General features: G+C 33.1%; 1 protein-coding gene across 1 annotated transcript; it reads right to left on the reverse strand.

The window, feature by feature from the left end:
* Nucleotides 1-1011: 1011 nt before the first annotated feature.
* Nucleotides 1012-5923, reverse strand: LOC140060197 (netrin receptor UNC5B-a-like). The gene is made up of 5 exons (XM_072106308.1): nucleotides 5546-5923; nucleotides 5187-5440; nucleotides 4720-4863; nucleotides 4131-4277; nucleotides 1012-3870 (listed from the first exon to the last, which is right to left on the reverse strand). Exons 1-5 carry the CDS (start codon nucleotides 5907-5909, stop codon nucleotides 3226-3228), a joined length of 1554 nt encoding a protein of 517 aa, XP_071962409.1. The 5' UTR covers nucleotides 5910-5923; the 3' UTR covers nucleotides 1012-3225.
* Nucleotides 5924-22201: the final 16278 nt, after the last annotated feature.

Raw genomic sequence — 22201 nt, forward strand, 5'->3', positions numbered from 1 at the left:
AGTTGAAAACTTATGATCTAAAACATAATATTTTATTGCGTGATTGTATAATATACAACCCAATAATAAACTTTAATGACAATCTACAACACAGGTTTCCCAGAGTTGAGTCAAGGGACTTCTTAACTCATAATTAATTTTAACATCATTTCAACACATCAACTAAATTTTAACGTTGATTCAACGTTGAAATTATGTTCTGTGCCCACTGGGTTACGCCACTGAATACTGATACGAAATTGAAAGCAATTATAAAAGCGGAAGAAAGCTGTCAGTTGTTAAATTGCATATCATAAAATAGTTATTATTTGTAGATCATTTCTATTACAAGTGTGTTTAAGACGTTATTGTCTTTTACCGAAATTCTGACACTTAAATAGTTAAATAATGTAAACCATTGACGCTTTAGTTTCCCTAGGAGGCAACGCAAAAACTTAGGTCATAACGCAAGCGAATCAACCAATCAAAAGTGATTTGAAATATCGCTTTTGATTGGTCAATTCACTTGCGCTGTGGCTGACATCCTTGCATTGCATCCTTGTTAGAACCAAGATTTAAATTAAGAAACACTGAATTAAACATCTTTCCATTGCTTTATATAATGTAGGGCTACTTTTCTCCAGAGGGATGCTCTGGTTCACCTAGACTTCAGAATTCTTATTATTTACGCTTCATGAAACTGGACTTAAGCTCTGTCTACAATATCAAACTTTACGTGACAAAGAAATCCGATGTGCCCATAAATGAACATATCTCTATCACTACCATATTTAAGCATATAACTACCATATTTATCTACCACAAAGAAATTGGAAGCCTGGCCAAGTGAGCAAAGAAAGTAGTTGGTTGTAACACCACATATTATAAAATACAAAATAATTGTTGATCTTCTTAGAAATTACAAATACAAATATCAGATAGTATATAATTTTACAGAGAGAGAAGAGAAAGAAAATTGATCTTTTGATTGAGTACCAAATAACACAACATAATCTATGCTCAATTCTCAATTGCATTTTTTATTTCAGAAATAAAACGACCATAGTATGCATATAACTTCTTTTCACTCTTTACATAACTCTAAATGATGTGCATTTTGTGAAAATTATAAGCATTACAGCAGCCTATAGCTTATCTCATCATAAGTAAAATATCCACTGACATACTGTATATCTGACAGTAGTCTACATTACTGCACGTATTCAGTATAAACAAATTAAATTTTTCTGGAATGTATTTGAAATGTAGGAATTATTTCTATTCATAATATTTTAGAGACAAGAGAGTTTTCTTAGATAAAACTTTTAAAATGTTCCATACTGTACTGTATATCTGTAGTCTAAATCAACCCTCTATTGTTGTATGTATTACATGTGTATTAACATTTTCAAATAAATCTACAAAAAAAAATATATAATGAATAGAATTTGGGAATAATTTGTATCAAGGCAAGATAAGTCTAAAATTGTATACAAATGTGTTTTAAATAGTCAGTATAAATAATTTTAGATACTGTAGTATAAAGTTTTACAGACAAGTTTTTGTATATTTAATCGTACAATCCCACAGTGGTCTACATAAATTCTAAATAAGTTCTATATTATAGAGAGTATGCCTACAAAATTGCACCAATGTTACCATAGTCTACTTTAACCCTGGTTATTTTATACAATTTAAAATATGCAGTCTAAAAAACTACAAATACACAAATTTCAAATTCTGTTTGTTAAAATTATTAAATTATTCATTATAAATTCATTGTATCTTTTCAACAATCTATTAATTGCATTTACTAAAAATGATCGCATAATGATCATAAATCTAATTGTTTTAAATCTTTAAAATTAAGTCAAAGTTTACATTACTTTATGTATTTTATAAAATTACAATTATTTAGTATAACAATGTTGGGTCTTAAAGACGACTGGAATGAATTTTTTACAAATATTAAGTATAGTTTACTTTGCCAGTACCTTTGTACTGTAGTCTACAAGATATAATTCTACAAGTATATATCAAGAAACTATGGAAATCGATATGTTAATGCTGTATATAAAAATCTGTAACTTTAATGTGGGCTGAAAATAGCACAACATCTGCTTTCTACCAAATCTTTTGCTCAGTTCCAGAGCATTTCAACATGCATACATACATACAGTATAGTTTTATAGTCATTGTTCAAGGATGGTGCACCAGATAATCTGTGAACCTATTGGAAACACAGTCAGACCTAACACAAGATCTTTGTACATCTAACAATTAATTCAAATGTGCTCTTTATCTTCCATTGTCAAATCTTTAACACTCCTTGTAATAACTTATATAGTCTCATTGGCATCTTCAAGCACGTCTGATGATGAAGAGTGTGCAACGTTTGGTTCTTTCTCTGGTTAAGAAAAACTAGATGTCGATGAAGTTGACATGTTTAGTACTAAATCTGATCCATTGGAGTCATCAAAATTAGGGATGGAGCCGTCTGTTCCATCTTTAGGGGAAGAAGTCTGGTGTAGTGGACATGCTGGGTTCTCAAGTTGGCATTGCGGTTGTTTATGGGATTAGCAAGCTGGTTCAAGTTTTGGCTTGTTTTTTTAATAAGGTCTTCAACCAAATTAGCAGCATCAAATCTTGTACATGTTTTTTTTTAAATGTTGAATTAGTTTTTCAAGAGGCTCATCTTTTGCTTCCCAGGCTTGTAACACACATTCAGTTGGTGACGGATATGTCTCACCTAATCTAATAAGATTTTCACAACCGATTACACTTGCAAGACTTCTCCAATCATTTCCGCCTACCATTGTAGGATTTAGCCTTTCACACAATTTAATTCGGAGTGGATAAGGAACTCCTAATTGACATGATATTGGTGGATAACTCTGTGGCCAAGACATTTGACTTGGTATTACATAGTTATGATTGGAAGGAGTTGAAAATGGATAGGAAGTACCAATGAAGTGTGAGCCTTCATATGTAGAAGACATCAGACTGTTGAAATAGTCACTGTCTCTACTTGGAAGCCGAGTTTGACTTTGTGCTATCTGAAATCTGTGACCTTGATGTTAAATGTTTGGAGTTTGGATTCTTAAGGTTTTCTTCCTGTGACTCAAAAATGGACATCAATACGGAAGTTGACATACTAATCCAATCTGATCCATTTTGAGTTGAAGGCTCATCTATCTTTAAACATATGTTGGTTGTCCTGGCTACTGGTTTCACCTGTCAATGCACCTATGACATTGTGGTCGAGGTATTGGCAAGCTGATTTGAGTTTTGGTTTGTTTCCTTAATATAATCCTCAACCAATTTGGCAGCACCAAATCGTTTACATGTTTTTAAATGTTCAACTAGTTTTTCAAGATGTTCATCTTTCGCTTCCCATGCTTGTATCACGCATTCAGTTGGTGATGGAAATCTCTCACATAATCTAATGAGATCTTCATGATCAATTACACTTGCAAGCTTTCTCCAATCATTTCCATCTGTAACTGCTGGATTTAGTAAAGCACACAATTTTGAACGAAGTGAATTGGGAATTTTCACAGGAGATAATACTGGTGCCACTAGAGGTAGAACATTGTCACTATGTGATGAAGATATTTGACTTGGAACTTTATCATAATAAATATGAGTATTAGAAGGACAGAAGGATTCTTCATTATACCGAGATGATGATGGCATCTGACTAAGAGAACATTCACTCTGAAAGGCAAAGCCACTGTCTCCTCTATCAAGAGAAAGGCTACTTAGTGGTTCGATTGGTAAGGATGTCTGTGTAGTTGGTCTGACATTTGAAGCTTGTACAGTTGGTCGGACGTTCGAAGCTTGTATAGTTGGTCTGACGTTTGAAGACTGTGTAGTTGGTAAATTGGGTTTCTGTTTTTTGTAAAAAGAAAAAAATTATATAAAAGTTGAAATTAATTAAACTAAGAACTTCATACAGGTCTACATAAAGCATTATGATTTACACGTTTATCAAATTGAAAGTACAGTGCATTTTGATACAGGTAATGTATAAAAAAACTTTTATTGGCTGGCTTTCTACAATTGCTTTTTAGGACACAATAAATATTTTAAAGAGCCTATGTTTTATATTTACAAGATATAAATGTGAATTGATTAATGGACGAACTTACTTTGAGTCTATTTGTGAATTCTAGTTCAACTTCATCAAAGCCATCTTGTTGAACAGATATTTGACAATGAAACACAGTCAAATTATCATCATTCTTAAACGTGTATTGGCAGCTACCACAATCTCTCCTATACAGGCTTTTTATAGTCTGATAATAAAATAAACTTGGTTAACAGTAGAGATGATAGAATAAAAATAGCAATAACTAGATCTGTATTAATCAGTGACAAAAGTGTTTAATATACTCATTTTTTATTTCATTACAGATATATTGTCCCCTAAAAACATAAATTCACGGCCTTCACAGTTTTAGAAAGTAAATGGTTAAATATAACCAAAATTCCAGCCAATTTGACTATTTCTTTTTTGTTCAAAGTGAATAACTATTATTAGACATTAAAATGGAATATTCAACAAAACATTAAAAACATTTTTTTCAGGGGGACAATATGAGGCAGACGATGTGAGAGCTATCAAGGTCAAAGCAAAAAATTAAAAATATCCTACATAATTTAAAACACTTGATAACAAACCAATGATGGATTTAGAAAGGTTATAATCACATACTGTAAAAAACTACTGTAACATACCTGTTCCTTTTTTTTGGTTTTCCTAATCCAACCATCTTCAGCTGTTATATTAACTTTTACACTTGAATCACATCTGAAAAGCTCAACATTTAACTTGTGAGTCATCTGATGTCTGCCTTCTTTTTTCTGTTCTCTTTCAACTTTCTGATAAACATATCAATAATAATTAAGCAATAGGAGATTTGTTGCACTATCTATACACATTAATAAAAGTTTTTATGTAACTAGGTCAAAAGTAAATTTTTAGCAAGCTTTAAAACCAACATTTCTTACTCAATGCTGGTCATTTTTAGGTTATGTGCTTTCGAAAAATAAGTTGGTGGTATTTGCTCTTCTTAAGGAGCACAAAGAATATTAAGAAAGGCAGAATACTTTCAATTATGTTGACAAAAACGTGTGCAGAGTCACATTATTATTGATGAAAAACGACTGTTTTCAGATTGAAATAAAAGTAGTAGTCGACCTACTGTTGTAAGGTCATCTCTTTCACCATGACAACAAATGTGAACTTCCTGGAAATCCTGAAAGTCAGCAAGTTCATTTGCGTAAACTACGATTCGCATAAGTTTAACACAAATTTCTTTTCCTGGTTCTGGGATTATAACATAGTCAGTAAAACTGTTTACAAATAGGTATCCATATTTCTTCTTGAGAAAGAGTATTGGAGATGTTGAATCATCGTCTTGGTTGTGTTTCACTTCCTCCCAATCTTTATCTTCATCTGGAATTAAGATTGTAATAATTAACAAACTTTTGCAGGCAGCTGCAATTTTTATGAATATTACGATAATAATAATAATAATAACAATGCATGCTCTATACTTACCAGGTTCAGCATGACTTGAATAAAGCTGAAGAGGGCAGTCTTCCTGTTTTACAGAATGAGGAAACATAATCAAAACACGTCCTTGAAACTTATAACGATTTGGAAGACATGTGATAATTGGAGCAATGCATCCTTCAGTTGAATCTTGATGTGGCACATTAGAATAATTCGAGTTAACATCCAATCCGATTTCTACAACATCTCCTTCTGGTATGGCCTTAGGTGGAATTATTAATTTAACCCCAGTATTCAAAAGAGTCAGACATGCGCCATAGGAATCCACTTTTTGCCTATTGGTGAATTTGCCCAACTCAAGTTTACCAATTCCTTCTGCACACTCAAGATTACATTGCTTGTGCATCATGCTTTTCTTTTCACAATAAACTGAAATGAAAATTCATCAAAAATGGTATGAAAAATAGATTAAATAATAAATTACTAAATTTAAATAAGAGATAATCATAATCATTTCATAAAAAACACATCATCTTGGCCTTTCAAACAAGCACAAATGTTTTGGTATTTCCGGGAGCAGAAGTGATGTTACATATTCTTCAAGACCTTTGAAATGACACCAAACACGGCTATATTACGATTATGATTCAAAATGTGATTATACATAATCATACATGACTAGTTTGATATCTATACACCATACAGTACATGACAGTACATGCCAACACTGCTGTTTTGGCCAGGAGACTCCTGTACTTTAGACTCTTGTACATCAGGAAGTGTTATACAATTTCTGCAAGTAGAAATTAACTCGTTCTTACAGTTCATAGGAAAAAGTTCTTACTAATTTGCAGATCCAAATAGTTTATCTAATTGAAACAATAGGCTATTGTATAAGACTTCCTGATGACTCACTTCAATATAACTGTGTCACTTATGTTTTATATTTCGCCTGAAGAGTGCAGCCAGCTACATGCTGCATGGTCATACGAAACAGATTTGTAGCGATTAAAACAATGAAGTAACCAAGTTTTCTGCTGTTTTTTATTTTTATTTATGCTCTACCTTGGTATTGAGCACTCTATCCTAACGGTCTGATACTTTCAACCTGAGTATGTATATATATAATCAAAAGGCAAATTACTAAAAAATAATGACAATGCTGTGGGTATCAATCAGGGAATTTGGGTATCAGTGGCTGGATCTCAATGGAGATACAAAATAAACGATAAGTAAAACAGCCAGAAAAAGTAGAAGAGCTTTCAGGCAACACTAGCCCTTCATCAGTGCAAATGAGCATACTCGGAAAAAGTAGATAGTATAATAAGCAGACAAGCGCTGCCCGAGTAAACTGGAATAAAAGAAATAAAAACAAAGGAGGCACAGGCTGGTGAATAGAGGGTGGAGAGAGTAATAATAATAAATACTTTATTTTAACACGGAAAAGCTTGTGTCACCATAAAGGTGTTCTTCTACAAGGCCGTGATCAACTAACAGTAATACATTACACATTTAAAAATAACAAATTTTTAAAATAACAAATTTTTAAAATAACAACTGAGTAGAAAACAAGAAGATACTTGGTAGATATAAACAATTAATTTTGGAATAGAACTTTAAAAAAACAGCTTAAATGGTGGTTAATATTGAAACTTAAATTTAGGTAGTTAAATGAAATAATTTTATCGATCTGGGAGTATGTTCCTAATAAATGCTAAGTCCAATGGATATAGCCTATAGGAGGCCTGGCCTATACCTAAAGTTTGCGGCCTAAACTACTCATTAAAGTATTACGCCTCAACTCGGTGAATCCTCTATCTATTCATACTACCTACTACTAGGTCTACTACTAGTTAGGGCCTATTCCTTATTTTATTATAGGCCTAGCTTTCTTTTAGGCAGTAGGAGGCTTGGCCTAGCCATGGAGTAAAGGCCTAGCCTAGCCCTCCTAAGGGGATAACCCGCCCGGCTTAGGCTCTCTAGCTACTAGCTAGGCTTAGTTAGTAGGGGGCCTAGCTAGGCCCAGGCCTAGCTAGAGTGGCCTAATCTAACTAGGCCTAGGCTAATAATACTTAATATAGGCCTTTATTTTTGTGATATATATGTATATTCAGGGACATTTTACATCTCCCTGGTATATTTATTATTCTACAAAAAACTTACTTACTTTAAATTTACTGTATCAGATTAAAATTACATCGAAAAAGAGCGAAAAATGGTATGCTGCTGCGCTTCGTCGACGACGCAATTAATAGAAAAGGGAAATTCCCACTCATATGGCGCGCCGAAGTGTCATTTATTCGGAAATAAACATATCTTAGTTTAAAACTAAGATATCTCTTTAATAGAGATATCACTCCTCAACACTAAGATATCTCTATTAAAAACTAAGATATCTCTATTGCTTGAATAAATGACAGCTTGGCGCGATGTGAGTGTGATCATAACCTTTCATAACTGTGCTGTAGAATTACTATTTTCATGAGATTTTGTAAATGAGGAAACTCATGATGTCATTATGCACGTCATATGGTAATTTAAATATGATAAATGAAAAGTTTAATATCACATTTATATCTGCTCTTAATGCACTTGACTTGGTCTTAAACCAACCGTTAAAAGAGATAGAGGGGGCTTCAAAATAGTAATTGGCGGCCATTTTCAATTTATGCTACTTTAACCCACTTTCCGATGTCCGATTTTGGTAAATTTTTGATATAATGTTCATTTGGACCATATCAACCAGATAAAAAAACAAAAAATCTTGTTGCAATTTGCCTACTCATACTTTTACTGGACTAACTTAGTGTGTGTTTCCTTATCGCAACTTGTTCTACATAATCAGTTGGGTATATTCACAAGTGTGATGTCAGTGGGTTTTTTTAAGAACATAATATAATGAATGTAGTTTTGCTACTGGATGGATAGATGCGGTAAAACCACTATTTATGAAATTTGATATTGATGCTGATGATTTTGCTTTTGTATACGGATAGTCAAATGCATTTTATAGCTTGAGAACATTACAGGTTTGTTAAGACGTTATTGCTATTGCAAATTCAACTGGTTCTTACCTACTGGTCTTCAGCATTCTTATTATTTACGCTTCATTGAAACTGGACCGTCAGTACTTTTTATTGTTATCTACCACAAGAAATTGTGTGTTTCCTTATCACAACTTGTTCTACATATCAGTTGGGTATATTCACAAGTGTGACGTCAGTGTTTTTTTTTAAAGAGAATGTAGTTTTGCTACTGGATGGAGATGCGGTAAAACCACTATTTATGATATTTGATAGTGATGCTGATGATTTTGCTTTTGTATACGGATAGTCAAATGCATTTTACAGCTTCAGAACATTACAGGTTTGTTAAGACGTTATTGACCTATTGCAAATTCAACTGGTTCTTACCTACTGGTCTTCAGCATTCTTATTATTTACGCTTCATTGAAACTGGACCGTCAGTACTTTTCACGCTGCTGCTATAGCCCGCTACGTCACACGAGATGACTCATTTATTAGATGAAATCTAGTTATAGTACTACTACACTTTGACATTTTTGCTAAAATGGAAACTCGATTATAATTTATAGGTATCAGCTGCATTTCTGGTATTTATGAGTCCCATGACAATACTGTATTTTGCTGTCAGATAATCATTGAATTATTATCAAAACAGTCCATGAAAGTTTTTGTTTGTAATATGATACTTCACACTTGAAGTATCTAAGGCGTGATGAAGTGACCCCCAGACTTGACCTTAGCAATAAAATAAACTAAATTGAGTCTGTTTCATATCAAAGTTATTCACTTCTGTAACAAAATTTAAAAAGAGAAAAGAAACGTTTAATTATAACTCAAAAACCACATTGTCTGACAGACAATTGAAGTATTTTTTGCTTTTAATTACATTTTTTCAGGTAAAATAACTATTATGTGACAATAAAATTACACATTCAAAAACAAATTTAAAATAAAAAATATTTTTCAGAGGGACAATATATCTTTAAAACTGTTACGTCAATAAGCGAGCAGCGTTTTTTGTAAGAAATATTTCTTGTTATTGCTATCTACCACAAGAAATTGGAAGCCAACGAACAAATAAAGGTTGTTACAAAAATAAATCGTTGATATTGTAATATTTTAAAAAATTACAAATTTAAATATCGACAAAGAGAAAGCAAATTGACCTTTTAATTCCGATATTACAATATAGTTGGGGAGCCAGAAATATGTACCTTCTGAATAGTATGTCAACAAAAATATTCCAATACACCCAGTAGTCTCGATATTACGCTCCTTAATCAATTCATCTCTTTTATCTGGCATTTTTCCTGATGCTTTGAAAATTATTGGTGTTATAACTCCACTATTAAAGAAATCTACATTAGATCCTCATTCTTTTGCTAATTTGTCTAAAGTTATCGAGAAGGTAGTTTGTTCAATTTTGGTTAAATTTTTAAATCTAAATAATTTATTCGATCAGTCAGCCTATAGAAAGGCACACAGCACGGAATCTGCTGTACTGAAAGTAAATAACGATATTTTGCAGGCCCTCGACAAGGGACACTGTACAGTGTCTGTATACCTGGACTTGTCCGCGGCCTTCAATACTATTGACCATTGTATCCTCATAGATCGACTTTCAGACTTAGGTCTTTCTGGTACAGTGTTGGCATGGTTCAACTCTTACATAACATCGAAAAAACAGTCTGTTAGAGTGGAATCAGCTATCTCCGATCCTGTTTCTATAGATTTTGGTGTCTCCCAAGGTTCCACCCTGGGGCCCATTTTGTTCTTAATTTACATGCGCCCCCTCGGTGATATTATTCACAAACATACAATCAAGTATCACATTTACGCTGATGATACTCAACTGTATACTTCAATCCAGAGAATACCACTGAGTCAATCCGCATCCTAGAGGCATGTATTGATGATACGTACATTCGTGGCTGTCTTCCAACATGCTTCGCTGTAAACACCGATAAGACTGAAGTCCTTTACATAAATTCCAAACGTCATGCAAATATGCCCATAATTGAAACCATTCGTGTGGGAGACGCCTATATCATTCCATCGTTTGAGGTACGTAATGTCGGCGTAACATTTGACTCCGCTTTATCCATGAATAGGCATATCACCAATATTAGCCGAGCAGTATCTTTTCAACTCCGGAACATCAGGGTAGTTAGACGTTTCTTAAACGAGGATACTACATTAAAGCAAGTGCATGCCCTAGTAACATCCAGATTGGACTAGTGTAATGGAGTTCTTTATGGATTGCCTCAAACATCTATTAGAAGACTTCAACTACTAATGAATAGTGCTGCCCGTCTCGTCACGTCACTCGGACACCTAAATTTCAACATATCACCCCTGTTCTCCGTCTCCATTGGCTCCCTGTTGAAAAGCGTATTGTTTTCAAAGTTCTGTTATTTGTTTTAAATCCATTCATCATTTGTCCCAGCCATAGTTGCCATTTCTGGCATTATTATGCTTTTTGGCATTATTTGGAGGCCCACGGCATCTGGCATAATGCCGCAGCATTATTTAGCCGTTTTTAGCATAATCTGGCATAATTTTGTGTTTTTTGAACAACCAAAAAAATAATATACCACAGAACAAAAATAAAATATTTTGTTAATACATATCACCTTACACAATATCATATCGTAAAAAACAGATCTGTTCAGGTTTTCCGTACAATAGTTCTTCCATCCTTTCGTTTCGGACTTCATCGACTCTTCGGATAGGAAGGCTGCTCGAAAACTACCGTGTGTGCGATATAGGCAGCACAACAAATCCGAAGAGGCTAGCTATTGGCCAATTATGTTGCTCTATTTCAGAGACCATGCGGGTTATTGGATCCCCAGATATAGAGACAATTGAACGAAAACATTATGAAAGGGGTTTTGTTTTTTCAGTTCATAATTATAAGTGGCCACACCCCTACCCCAACCCTTAAAATGGCAATTTCCGGTAACTAGAAGCTCTAATTTTAAAAAGAATTTCTTCTAGAGAATTTGTTTTCCATATTTCAAATTATGTTCCATTTGCATCGTCGTAGCAACCCTTATTTCAAAATGTTCTTCACCTCTCAGTGACCATGATGGGGCGAGGTCCTAGGGACTCTTATACATTTTTATTTAAAATTAAGTGCAATTTCCGGCCATCTAGCAGCTCTATTTTTCCAATTTGTTTTACCTCAGCCCCAACCATGGTGGGGCTGAGGTCCTTGAAACACTTAATATATATTTTTATTTCCTATTTTAAATTATAATTGGCACTTTCAAAACTATCATGGGCTAAGATCCTGGAGGTACTAATAAATATATTTTTATTTCACATTTGAAATTAAGTGCCATTTCCGGCCATTGAGTGAGCAGCTCTATTTTTTTCATATTTTCTTACCTCAGCCCCAACCATGGTGGGGTTGAGGTCCTGGAGACACAATTAATATATATTTTGATTTCCTATTTTAAATTATAATTGCCATTTTCGAACTATGGTGGGCTAAGATCATGGAGACACTAATAAATATATTTTGATTTCATATTTTAAATTAAGTGCCATTATATTTCCGGCCATCTAGCAGCTCTATTTTTCCAATTTATTTTACCTCAGCCCCAACCATGGTGGGGCTGAGGTCCTGGAAACACTTAATATATATTTTTATTTCCTATTTTAAATTATAATTGGCACTTTCAAAACTATCATGGGCTAAGATCCTGGAGGTATACTAATAAATATATTTAGGTGATCATTTAGAATAAAATGATCACCTATTGTTATTGTATGAAATCTTTATTCTTATTCTTATTATTTATTTCTCTCTGTACAGATTTTGTGTAACAAATATCTCAAAAAGTTTAATGTTAATGATTACCAAAATTTCACAATGTCTTTCAAATACGTTAACTTAGTCCTAATAAGCTTTTCAGCGTGATCACTCATCCGTGACGTCACGTATACGCCATTTTGTGAAATCACATTATCAATCATATCTCCATAATTTATTATCACATATTAATGAAAATCACTACACGTAAACTTGAGGTCAAGGTAAAAAATATTAGCAAATAAAAACTCGGGCGTTTCAAGGTCATGCACGTGAAATCGCGCGTTGAAATTTTAAAAAGCTCAAAATTTAGTTTTTATCAATTTAGAGCATGAAATAGGCCATTTGTGTGTTTAAAAAAATTACTGCGCAAAAACACATTTTTGCGCACGCGATTTTTAAAAAGGGTAAAAAATAAAATTTGATGTATACATCATATTCTACTCACAATCCTTAGTACATTCTCCGACTTTGAGTCCATTCCGACTTAAAATAACGCTATACGAGCACGTTAAAAATGACAAAATACGCACTTTAATTGTACAAAAGTGCTAAAAATGGTAAAAAATAAGGACTTTTTAAAATGAATATAACTATTCAGAATGGCAGGTGACCCCCAATTTTTTTAACTTATTATGGAAGCCAATAAGTTGTATATACAAATGTATATACACATTAGACGTACAAAATGGTATGACGTCATCAAATGGCCACTTGAATTTAGAAATTAGGAATTTTTATCGTTTTGTGTGGGTTATCACATTCAATAGAGCGCATCTCCGTTATTTGAGCCCGATTTTCGCACAAATTTTAGTATGTGCTTGCTCAATTAATTATCTTTCTAATGAGTAGTCAACATTTTTATTTTGATTACTTCATCACGCGTAAAAACTTGAATAACCTAGGTCGTGTAATTTCAGCTACACCATACATTTGAATATCTTAAAGCTCTTCAGAATTAAAGGTGACCTTGAAGATTATAATTTATTATGAAAGCTGATGAAATGTAGATATGAATTCATATAAAAATTAAGCGTATCGGATGTTGTGATGTTATCATATGGCCAGTTGAAGTTAAAAAGTAGTTTTTAAATTTCTTTAGTCGAAGTTATAAGAATTTCAAAGAGCGCGCATTGCGCTTCTACGTGTCAAATTCTCTTCCAATCCTTATATCTATTTGCTCAATTCATTATCTTTCGAAATTGTCATCTTCGAGTTTATTTTGATAATTCCATCATACCAAAAAATTTGAACTTGATGTGTGTCCCATAATTTCACCTATGCTACACTGTATATAGATATACAGTATATACTGTACATTGTATATAGCATATAATAGGCATAACTCAGCACTATAAGCGTATAATAGGATGGCATACATCAACATTTTCCTATCGTATGTTAACGTACGTACATGTTTAAAAAAAATTTATTTCATTAAAATGATAAAAATGATCACCTATAATTCGTCAAAGTGACGAATTAAATTCTAGTTAGGTGATCATTTAGAATAAAATGATCACCTATTGTTATTGTATGAAATCTTTATTCTTCTTATTCTTATTATTTATTTCTCTCTGTACAGATTTTGTGTAACAAATATCTCAAAAAGTTTAATGTTAATGATTACCAAAATTTCACAATGTCTTTCAAATACGTTAACTTAGTCCTAATAAGCTTTTCAGCGTGATCACTCATCCGTGACGTCACGTATACGCCATTTTGTGAAATCACATTATCAATCATATCTCCATAATTCATTATCGCATATTAATGAAAATCACTACACGTAAACTTGAGGTCAAGATAAAAAATATTAGCAAATAAAAACTCGGGCGTTTCAAGGTCATGCGCGTGAAATCGCCCGTTGAAATTTTAAAAAGCTCAAAATTTAGTTTTTATCAATTTAGAGCATGAAATAGGCCATTTGCGTGTTTCAAAAAATTACTGCGTAAAAACACATTTTTGCGCACGCGATTTTTAAAAAGGGTAAAAAATAAAATTTGATGTATACATCATATTCTACTCACAATCCTTAGTACATTCTCCGACTTTGAGTCCATTCCGACTTAAAATAACGCTATACGAGCACGTTAAAAATGACAAAATGCGCACATTAATTGTACAAAAGTGCTAAAAATGGTAAAAAATAAGGCCTTTTTAAAATGAATATAACTCTTCAGAATGGCAGGTGACCCCCAATTTTTTTAACTTATTATGGAAGCCAATAAGTTGTAGATATAAATATATATACATATTAGACGTACAAAATGGTATGACGTCATCAAATGGCCACTTGAATTTAAAAATTAGTAATTTTTATCTTTTTGTGTGGGTTATCACATTCAATAGAGCGCATCTCCGTTATTTGAGCCCGATTTTCGCACACATTTTAGTATGTGCTTGCTCAATTAATTATCTTTCTCGTGAGTTGTGAACATTTTTATTGTGATGACGTCATCACGCGTAAAAACTTGAATAACCTAGGTCGTGTAATTTCAGCTACACCATACATTTGAATATCTTATAGCTCCTTAGAATTAAAGGTGACCTTGAAGATTATAATTTATTATGAAAGCTGATGAAATGTAGATATGAATTCATATTAAAATTAAGCCTATCGGATGCTGTGATGTTATCATATGACCAGTTGAAGTTAAAAAGTAGTTTTTAAATTTCTTTAGTCGAAGTTATAAAAATTTCAAAGACCGCGCATTGCGCTTCTACCTGTCAAATTCTCTTCCTATCCTTATATTTATTTGCTCAATTCATTATCTTTTGAAATTGCCATCTTCGAGTTTATTTTGATAATTCCATCATACCAAAAAATTAGAACATGATGTGGGTCCCGTAATTTCACCTATGCTACACTGTATATAGATATACAGTATATACTGTACATATTGTATATGACACATAATAGGTACAACTCAGCGCTATAAGTGTATATGCATCATGTCATAGGATGGCGTACATCAACTTTTTACAATCGTATGTTAACGTACGTGCATGTTTCAAAAATGTTAATTTCATTAAAATGATAAAAATGATCACCTATAATTCGTCAAAGTGACGAATTAAATTCTAGTGAGAAATTGTTTTTGTCCAAAAAAAATGTTTCTTCGCAATTTCTTTCTGTACAGATTTTGTGTAACAAATATCTCAAAAAGTTTAATGTCAATGATTACCAAAATTTCACAATGTCTTTCAAATACTTTAACTTAGTCCTAATAAGCTTTTCAACGTGATAACTCATCCTTGACGTCATTTATACGCCATTTTGCAAAATCACATTATCAATCATATCTCCATAATTCATTATCACATATTAATGAAATTCACTACACGTAAACTTCTGGTCAAGGGTAAATATATTAGCAAATAAAAACGCACGTGCACGTAGGGTCATGTGCGTGAAATCGCGCGTTAAAAATTTAAAATGCTCAAAATTAAGTTTTGATCAATTTAGAGCATGAATTAGGCCATTTGCGTGTTTCAAAAAATTACTGCGCAAAAAAAAATTTTGCGCGCGCGATACTTAAAAAGCGTAAAAAATATGAATTTTTTTTACAAATCTCATTCTACTCACCGTCCTTAGTACATTCACCAAATTTGAGTCAGTTCCGACTTAAAATAACGCTATACGAGCAGGTTAAAAATGACAAAATGCGCAAATTAATTGCATCAAAGTGATGAAAATGGTGAAAAATAAGGCCTTTTTAAAATGAATATAACTCTTCAGAATGGCAGGTGACCCCCAATTTTTTTAACTTATTATGGAAGCCAATAAGTTGTAGATATAAATATATATACATATTAGACGTACAAAATGGTATGACGTCATCAAATGGCCACTTGAATTTAAAAATTAGTAATTTTTTTCTTTTTGTGTGGGTTATCACATTCAATAGAGCGCATCTCCGTTATTTGAGCCCGATTTTCGCACAAATTTTAGTATGTGCTTGCTCAATTAATTATCTTTCCCATGAGTTGTCAACATTTTATTTTGATGACGTCATCACGCGTAAAAACTTGAATAACCTAGGTCGTTTAATTTCAGCTACACCATACATTTGAATATCTTATAGCTCTTCAGAATTAAAGGTGACCTTGAAGATTATAACTTATTGTGAAAGCTGATGAAATGTAGATATAAATTGATATAAAAATTAAGCTTATCGGATGTAGTGATGTTATCATATGGCCAGTTGAAGTTAAAAAGTAGTTTTTAAATTTCTTTAGTCGAAGTTATACAAATTTCAAAGAGCGCGCATTGCGCTTCTACGTGTCAAATTCTCTTCCATTCCTTGTATTTATTTGCTCAATTCATTATCTTTCGAAATTGTCATCTTCGAGTTTATTTTGATAATTCCATCATACCAAAAAATTAGAACATGATGTGGGTCCCGTAATTTCACCTATGCTACACTGTATATAGATATACAGTATATACTGTACATATTGTATATGACACATAATAGGTACAACTCAGCACTATAAGTATAATGCATCATGTCATAGGATAGCGTACATCAGCTTTTTACGATCATATGTTAATGTACACGCATGTTTAAAAAATGTTAATTTCATTAAAATGATAAAAATGATCACCTATAATTCGTCAAAGTGACGAATTAAATTCTAGTTTTATTTTATATTTGAAATTAAGTGCCATTTCCGACCATTGAGCAGCTCTATTTTTTTCATATTTTCTTACCTCAGCCCCAACCATGGTGGGGTTGAGGTCCTGGAGACACAATTAATATATATTTTGATTTCCTATTTTAAATTATAATTGCCATTTTCGAACTATGGTGGGCTAAGATCATGGAGACACTAATAAATATATTTTTTTTCATATTTTAAATTAAGTGCCATTTCCGGCCATCGAGTAGGTATTTTTTTCCAAATTTTCTTATCAACCATGGTGGGGCTGAGGTCCTGGAGACACTCAAAATAATTTTTTTTATTTCCTATTTTAAATTATAATTGCTATTTTCTAATTATGGTGGGCTAAGATCCTTTCATATTTGAAATTAAGTGCAAAGATCCCGGCCATCGAGCAGCTCTCATATTTCAGTTCAAAAATTATAAATTTCCATGGCTGTGTAACAGGTTTTTTTTTTTTTGGGTGGGGGAGTGGGGTGGGGGTTGGTGTTGGTGTCATTTGCAATTACCATTTTCGCACCCCAGATATTTAGAATTATTAGTTATTACTCACAAAACTAAAAATATAAATTTTGTACGACATGGGGATACAATTTTAGGCCCTATTTTGTGTCAGTTGGGGTTTTACAAACGTTTATTAGACATAAAACCGTTGGTGGCGCTGTTTAGGGCCACATTTTGGGGATCTGGCATTATTTTTCCCAATCTGGCATTATTTGAGACAGGATACGGCATAATTTAAATTTTATCGCTGGCAACGCTGGTCCCAGCGTATATTTCAGAGTTAATCAAGTTTCGCTCGGCGACCTGTACTCGTTCCCTCCGGTCCACTCTTAACTAGTATCCACGGTGTAGATTGAAGTCATGTGTGGAGCGATCTTTCGTGGTCGCTGCTCCAAAATTGTGGAATTCTTTGCCTTTGGTGATTCGTGGGTCTCCCTCCGTTTCAATTTTCAAAGCTCACTTGAAGACTCACTTGTTTCGTTCTGTGTGAATTCATTATTTTTTCATATACATTTTATTCATTTTATTGTTTGTTAGGCAGGATAGTCACATGCTCACATCACTATGACACTTGTGAATCATTCACAACAATAGCTAGCTTGTCTTGAAAAGTTATTGAAACAGTGGGGTGATGTGAGATTCCTTTTTCGGACTTTTTCTGTTGTCTTGGTCAATTTATTCGTTTTTTAGGCTATTTCGTGGTTTATTTTACATCAACATTTTCATTTTCACACTTGTGCTAAACAGCGCATATACTCTAGTAGCTAGATCAACTTTCGTATGCACTTTGAGGTCCAGAGAATTTGACTTCAGAAATTGGTTTAGGGTGGTCAAACAATCAATTTTGGCTTGGTTACACATTTTGAAAATGTGGCGAAAGGTCAAAAGGTCAGGGTGAAAGGTTATAACACCAAACACCAACATGTCCTTAAATCTCGACAACCACTGGTCACAGCAAGGTAATTTTGGTCTCAAATTGATCAGAAGGTATACATTTATATTCAGTCTAATGGGACATTTTAGCAAAAAATGACCGGAAATGCCATTTCTGACCTTTGACCCACAACCCAGGGCATGTATGTATCTCCGTAACTACTGGTCATAGACACTTGAATTTGGTCTTAAACTGTTCGAAATATAGATTTTGTTATTTGCTACACATTTTGAAAAATGTTACAAAAGGTCAAAGAGTCAGGGTCAAGGGTTATATGAAGAAATATAAATAGCTACTTGTATCTTGGCAACCACTGGTCGTAGCAAGTCAATGTTGGTCTCAAAATGTTCAGAAGGCATGCATTCATATTCAGTCTAATGGGGCATTTTAGTCAAAAATGATCAGAAATGCTCTTTCTGACCTTTGACCCACATACCAGGGCATCTTCATATCTCTGTAAGTACTGGTCGTAGAAACTTAAATTTGGTATCAAATTGTTGGAAATATACATTTTTACATTCATTCTAACAGAAAATTTGGTGAAAAGATGATCAGAAATACTATTAATTACTAATGTTTCAAACAAAAAACATACCTCTACACAACTTATTCTTACAGGGCATCTTCATATCTCTGTAAGTACTGGTTGTAGAAACTTAAATTTGGTATAAAATTGTTCGAAATATACATATTTACATTCATTCTAATAGAAAATTTGGTTAAAAGATGACCAGAAATACTATTAATTACTAATGTTATTGTTTCAAACAAATAACATATCTCTACACAACTTATCCTTGGACAGTAATGTTTTGCAATAACTTATGCTTTAAATTGTTTCATTATACGATTTAAAACAAATCCTTTACTGTTTGTAATTGTATTTTTGCTTATAATAATGCTAGAAAGTATTTTTGACCCCCGAGGATGATCAAACATTTTTATAGAAACGTCGAGCCCAACAGAATTCTTTTCAGAATGCTAAAGTAACTTACCGAATTCATCCTAATAAACGCCCCGGGCATTTATTGTTCAGAAGGGTTTTTTCGTTTTTTATTGGTGTAATATGGTATGTACAGTATAATCAAATAAATACTACCTACAGCAGAAAAAAAAAATACAGCACAATTATTATCAAAAAGTGATACAAAAATGCTTGGTAAATTGTAGATTATGGTAGTCATTGAAATTTGTTGTGATACAATTATTAGTCGCGTGCAGCTCACTATGTCGGTCGGTTGGTCGGTAAACACTAACTAAAATTTGAGCACGCTTCTGCAGCCATGTATATGGCCTTGTTGTGTATATGCATGTGGCGGGGCGTTTAAATCGAAGGGAGGGGTGAGCGTTTATTTAAAATGTTTCTGTCTTTTAGACACAGGCTCCATTTAACGAATCCTCTCCGGGTGCCAGTATAATGATATGAAACAATGACACATCATTATCCTGAGACACTATATGAGATTACACAATTTGTCATCTGTTTGTTTGTAACTACAATTTGTCAACAATCAACACTGTCTTTTGCATATATATGCCAATACATAGTTTCAATATGTCCAGCTTTCCTGAAAACACCCTTGTGTACTGTAGTGTGTTGTAGTATGATTTTATCATGATACCCTTCTGATGCTTTTATTGTCAATGCATTTAGTACTTAAAAAATAAAAAAACCTAAATTTCTAGTGGTATTGATAATAAATCTCCAGAAATATTGTTTTATTATGTACACTGGGAACAGACGTGTATAAATTATGTATAATTTGCCGGTGACATTCAAAAATATTATACAACAGTGTTATATACAGAATGATGACAATGAATTGGTCTATTATAGTTGTCTCAGATACCTTTTCAATATCATGATTGTACTTGCACCCGGATGAAGGAGGTTTAATCCAGTTATTCTTATTACAATATTAATTGTGTTGTACTTTTAGTCGCGTCGCGACTCTACAGCTCACTATGTTGGTTGGTCGGTCGGTAAACACTCACTTGAGCACGCGACTGCAGCCATCTATATGGCCTTGTTTTATATCTAGGGTGTATTTATTTGATATACATATATTTTTACCATATTACATCAAAAACAAACAAAAACGCCTCCACCGAATAAACATCCCTCCCCCTAAACACCCCTCTGAACAATAAATGTCCGGGGCGTTTATTCGGATAAATACGGTAAGTTACTTCTAGCATTCTGAAAAGAACTGTTGAGTTCGACGTTTCTATCAATACTTGATCATCCTCGGGGGGGGTCAACAATATTTTCTAGCATTATTATAAGCAAAAGTACAATTATAAACAGTAAAGGATTTGTTGTAATTCCTATAATGAAACCATTTAAAGCATCAGTTATTGCATACTATTTATATAAGAATAAGTTGTGTAGAGGTATGTTTTTTGTTTGAAACATTAGTAATTAATAGTATTTCTGATCATCTTTTCACCAAATTTTCTGTTAGAATGAATGTAAATTGTATATTTCCAACAATTTGATACCAAATTTAAGTTTCTACGACCAGTACTTACAGAGATATTAAGATGCCCTGGTATGTGGGTCAAAGGTCAGAAATGGCATTTCTGATCATTTTTCACTAAAATGTCTCATTAGACTGAATATGAATAAATGCCTTCGCAACATTTTGAGACTAAAATTGACTTGCTGCGACCAGTGGTTGCCAAGATACAAGTACCTATTTGTGTTTGTTCATATAACCCTTGACCCTGACCCTTTGACCTTTTGTAACATTTTTCAAAATGTGCAACAAATAAATAAATGCATACTGCGAACATTTTAGGACCTAATTCAAGTGTCTACGACCAGTACTTACGGAGATACATACATGCCCTCTGTAGTGGGTCAAAGGTCAGAAATGGCATTTCCGGTCATTTTTGACTAAATTGTCCCATTAGACTGAATATAAATGTATACCTTCCGATCAATTTGAGACCAAAATTACCTTGCTGTGACCAGTGGTTGTCGAGATTTAAGGACCTATTGGTGTTTGGTATTATAACCTTTCACCCTGACCTTTTGACCTTTCGCCACATTTTCAAAATGTGTAACCAAGCCAAAAATGATAGTTTGACCATCCTAAACCAATTTCTGAAGTCAAATTCTCTGGACCTCAAAGTGCATACGAAAGTTAATCTAGCTACTAGAGTAATAGGGACTTTTGTATTTTGCGCTATATAAATTTTTAGTTACCAAGTTACGCAAAGTCTTAACTTTGACCATATTGATTTTTTGGCCCCTGTAGTGACCAAGCATCCCAATTTTTTTTCGGCCAACAGCAAAAAATTGATTTTTATTGATATAAGGAAGCAAAAAAACCTTGTTAACATAGTTTGCTAGAGGGTGCAGGTAAACTCTTTCTGGCTCCCCAACTAATAAACAATTTTTTCTTTTCAAACTCCAACATGCAACAATAGCTAGAAGGAAACCAAATTTATCTTAAAGTTTAATTTGAGTTAAATTTTATTTCAGAATCAAATCGTTACAAAAAGTAACACACAGAGTCAAATGATGATCAACTACTTGAAAATCACATATAGTTATATTTTTAGCCCAACTTTGCTTTTATAAGACGGACAAAAGCCTGTAACACCATGTGACATAACGTTAAATTAATCATGCATCCAAAATCAAGATCTGGATTAAAACGACTGTATCATCTTTCCATACATGGCTACTGTTTAATATACGTGTGTAATTGTTTCTAGATAACAATTCCTCTTCAATTGCACTG

Source organism: Antedon mediterranea, chromosome 10 (genome assembly GCF_964355755.1).
Source record: "Antedon mediterranea chromosome 10, ecAntMedi1.1, whole genome shotgun sequence".
Taxonomy (NCBI): Eukaryota; Metazoa; Echinodermata; class Crinoidea; order Comatulida; family Antedonidae; genus Antedon; species Antedon mediterranea.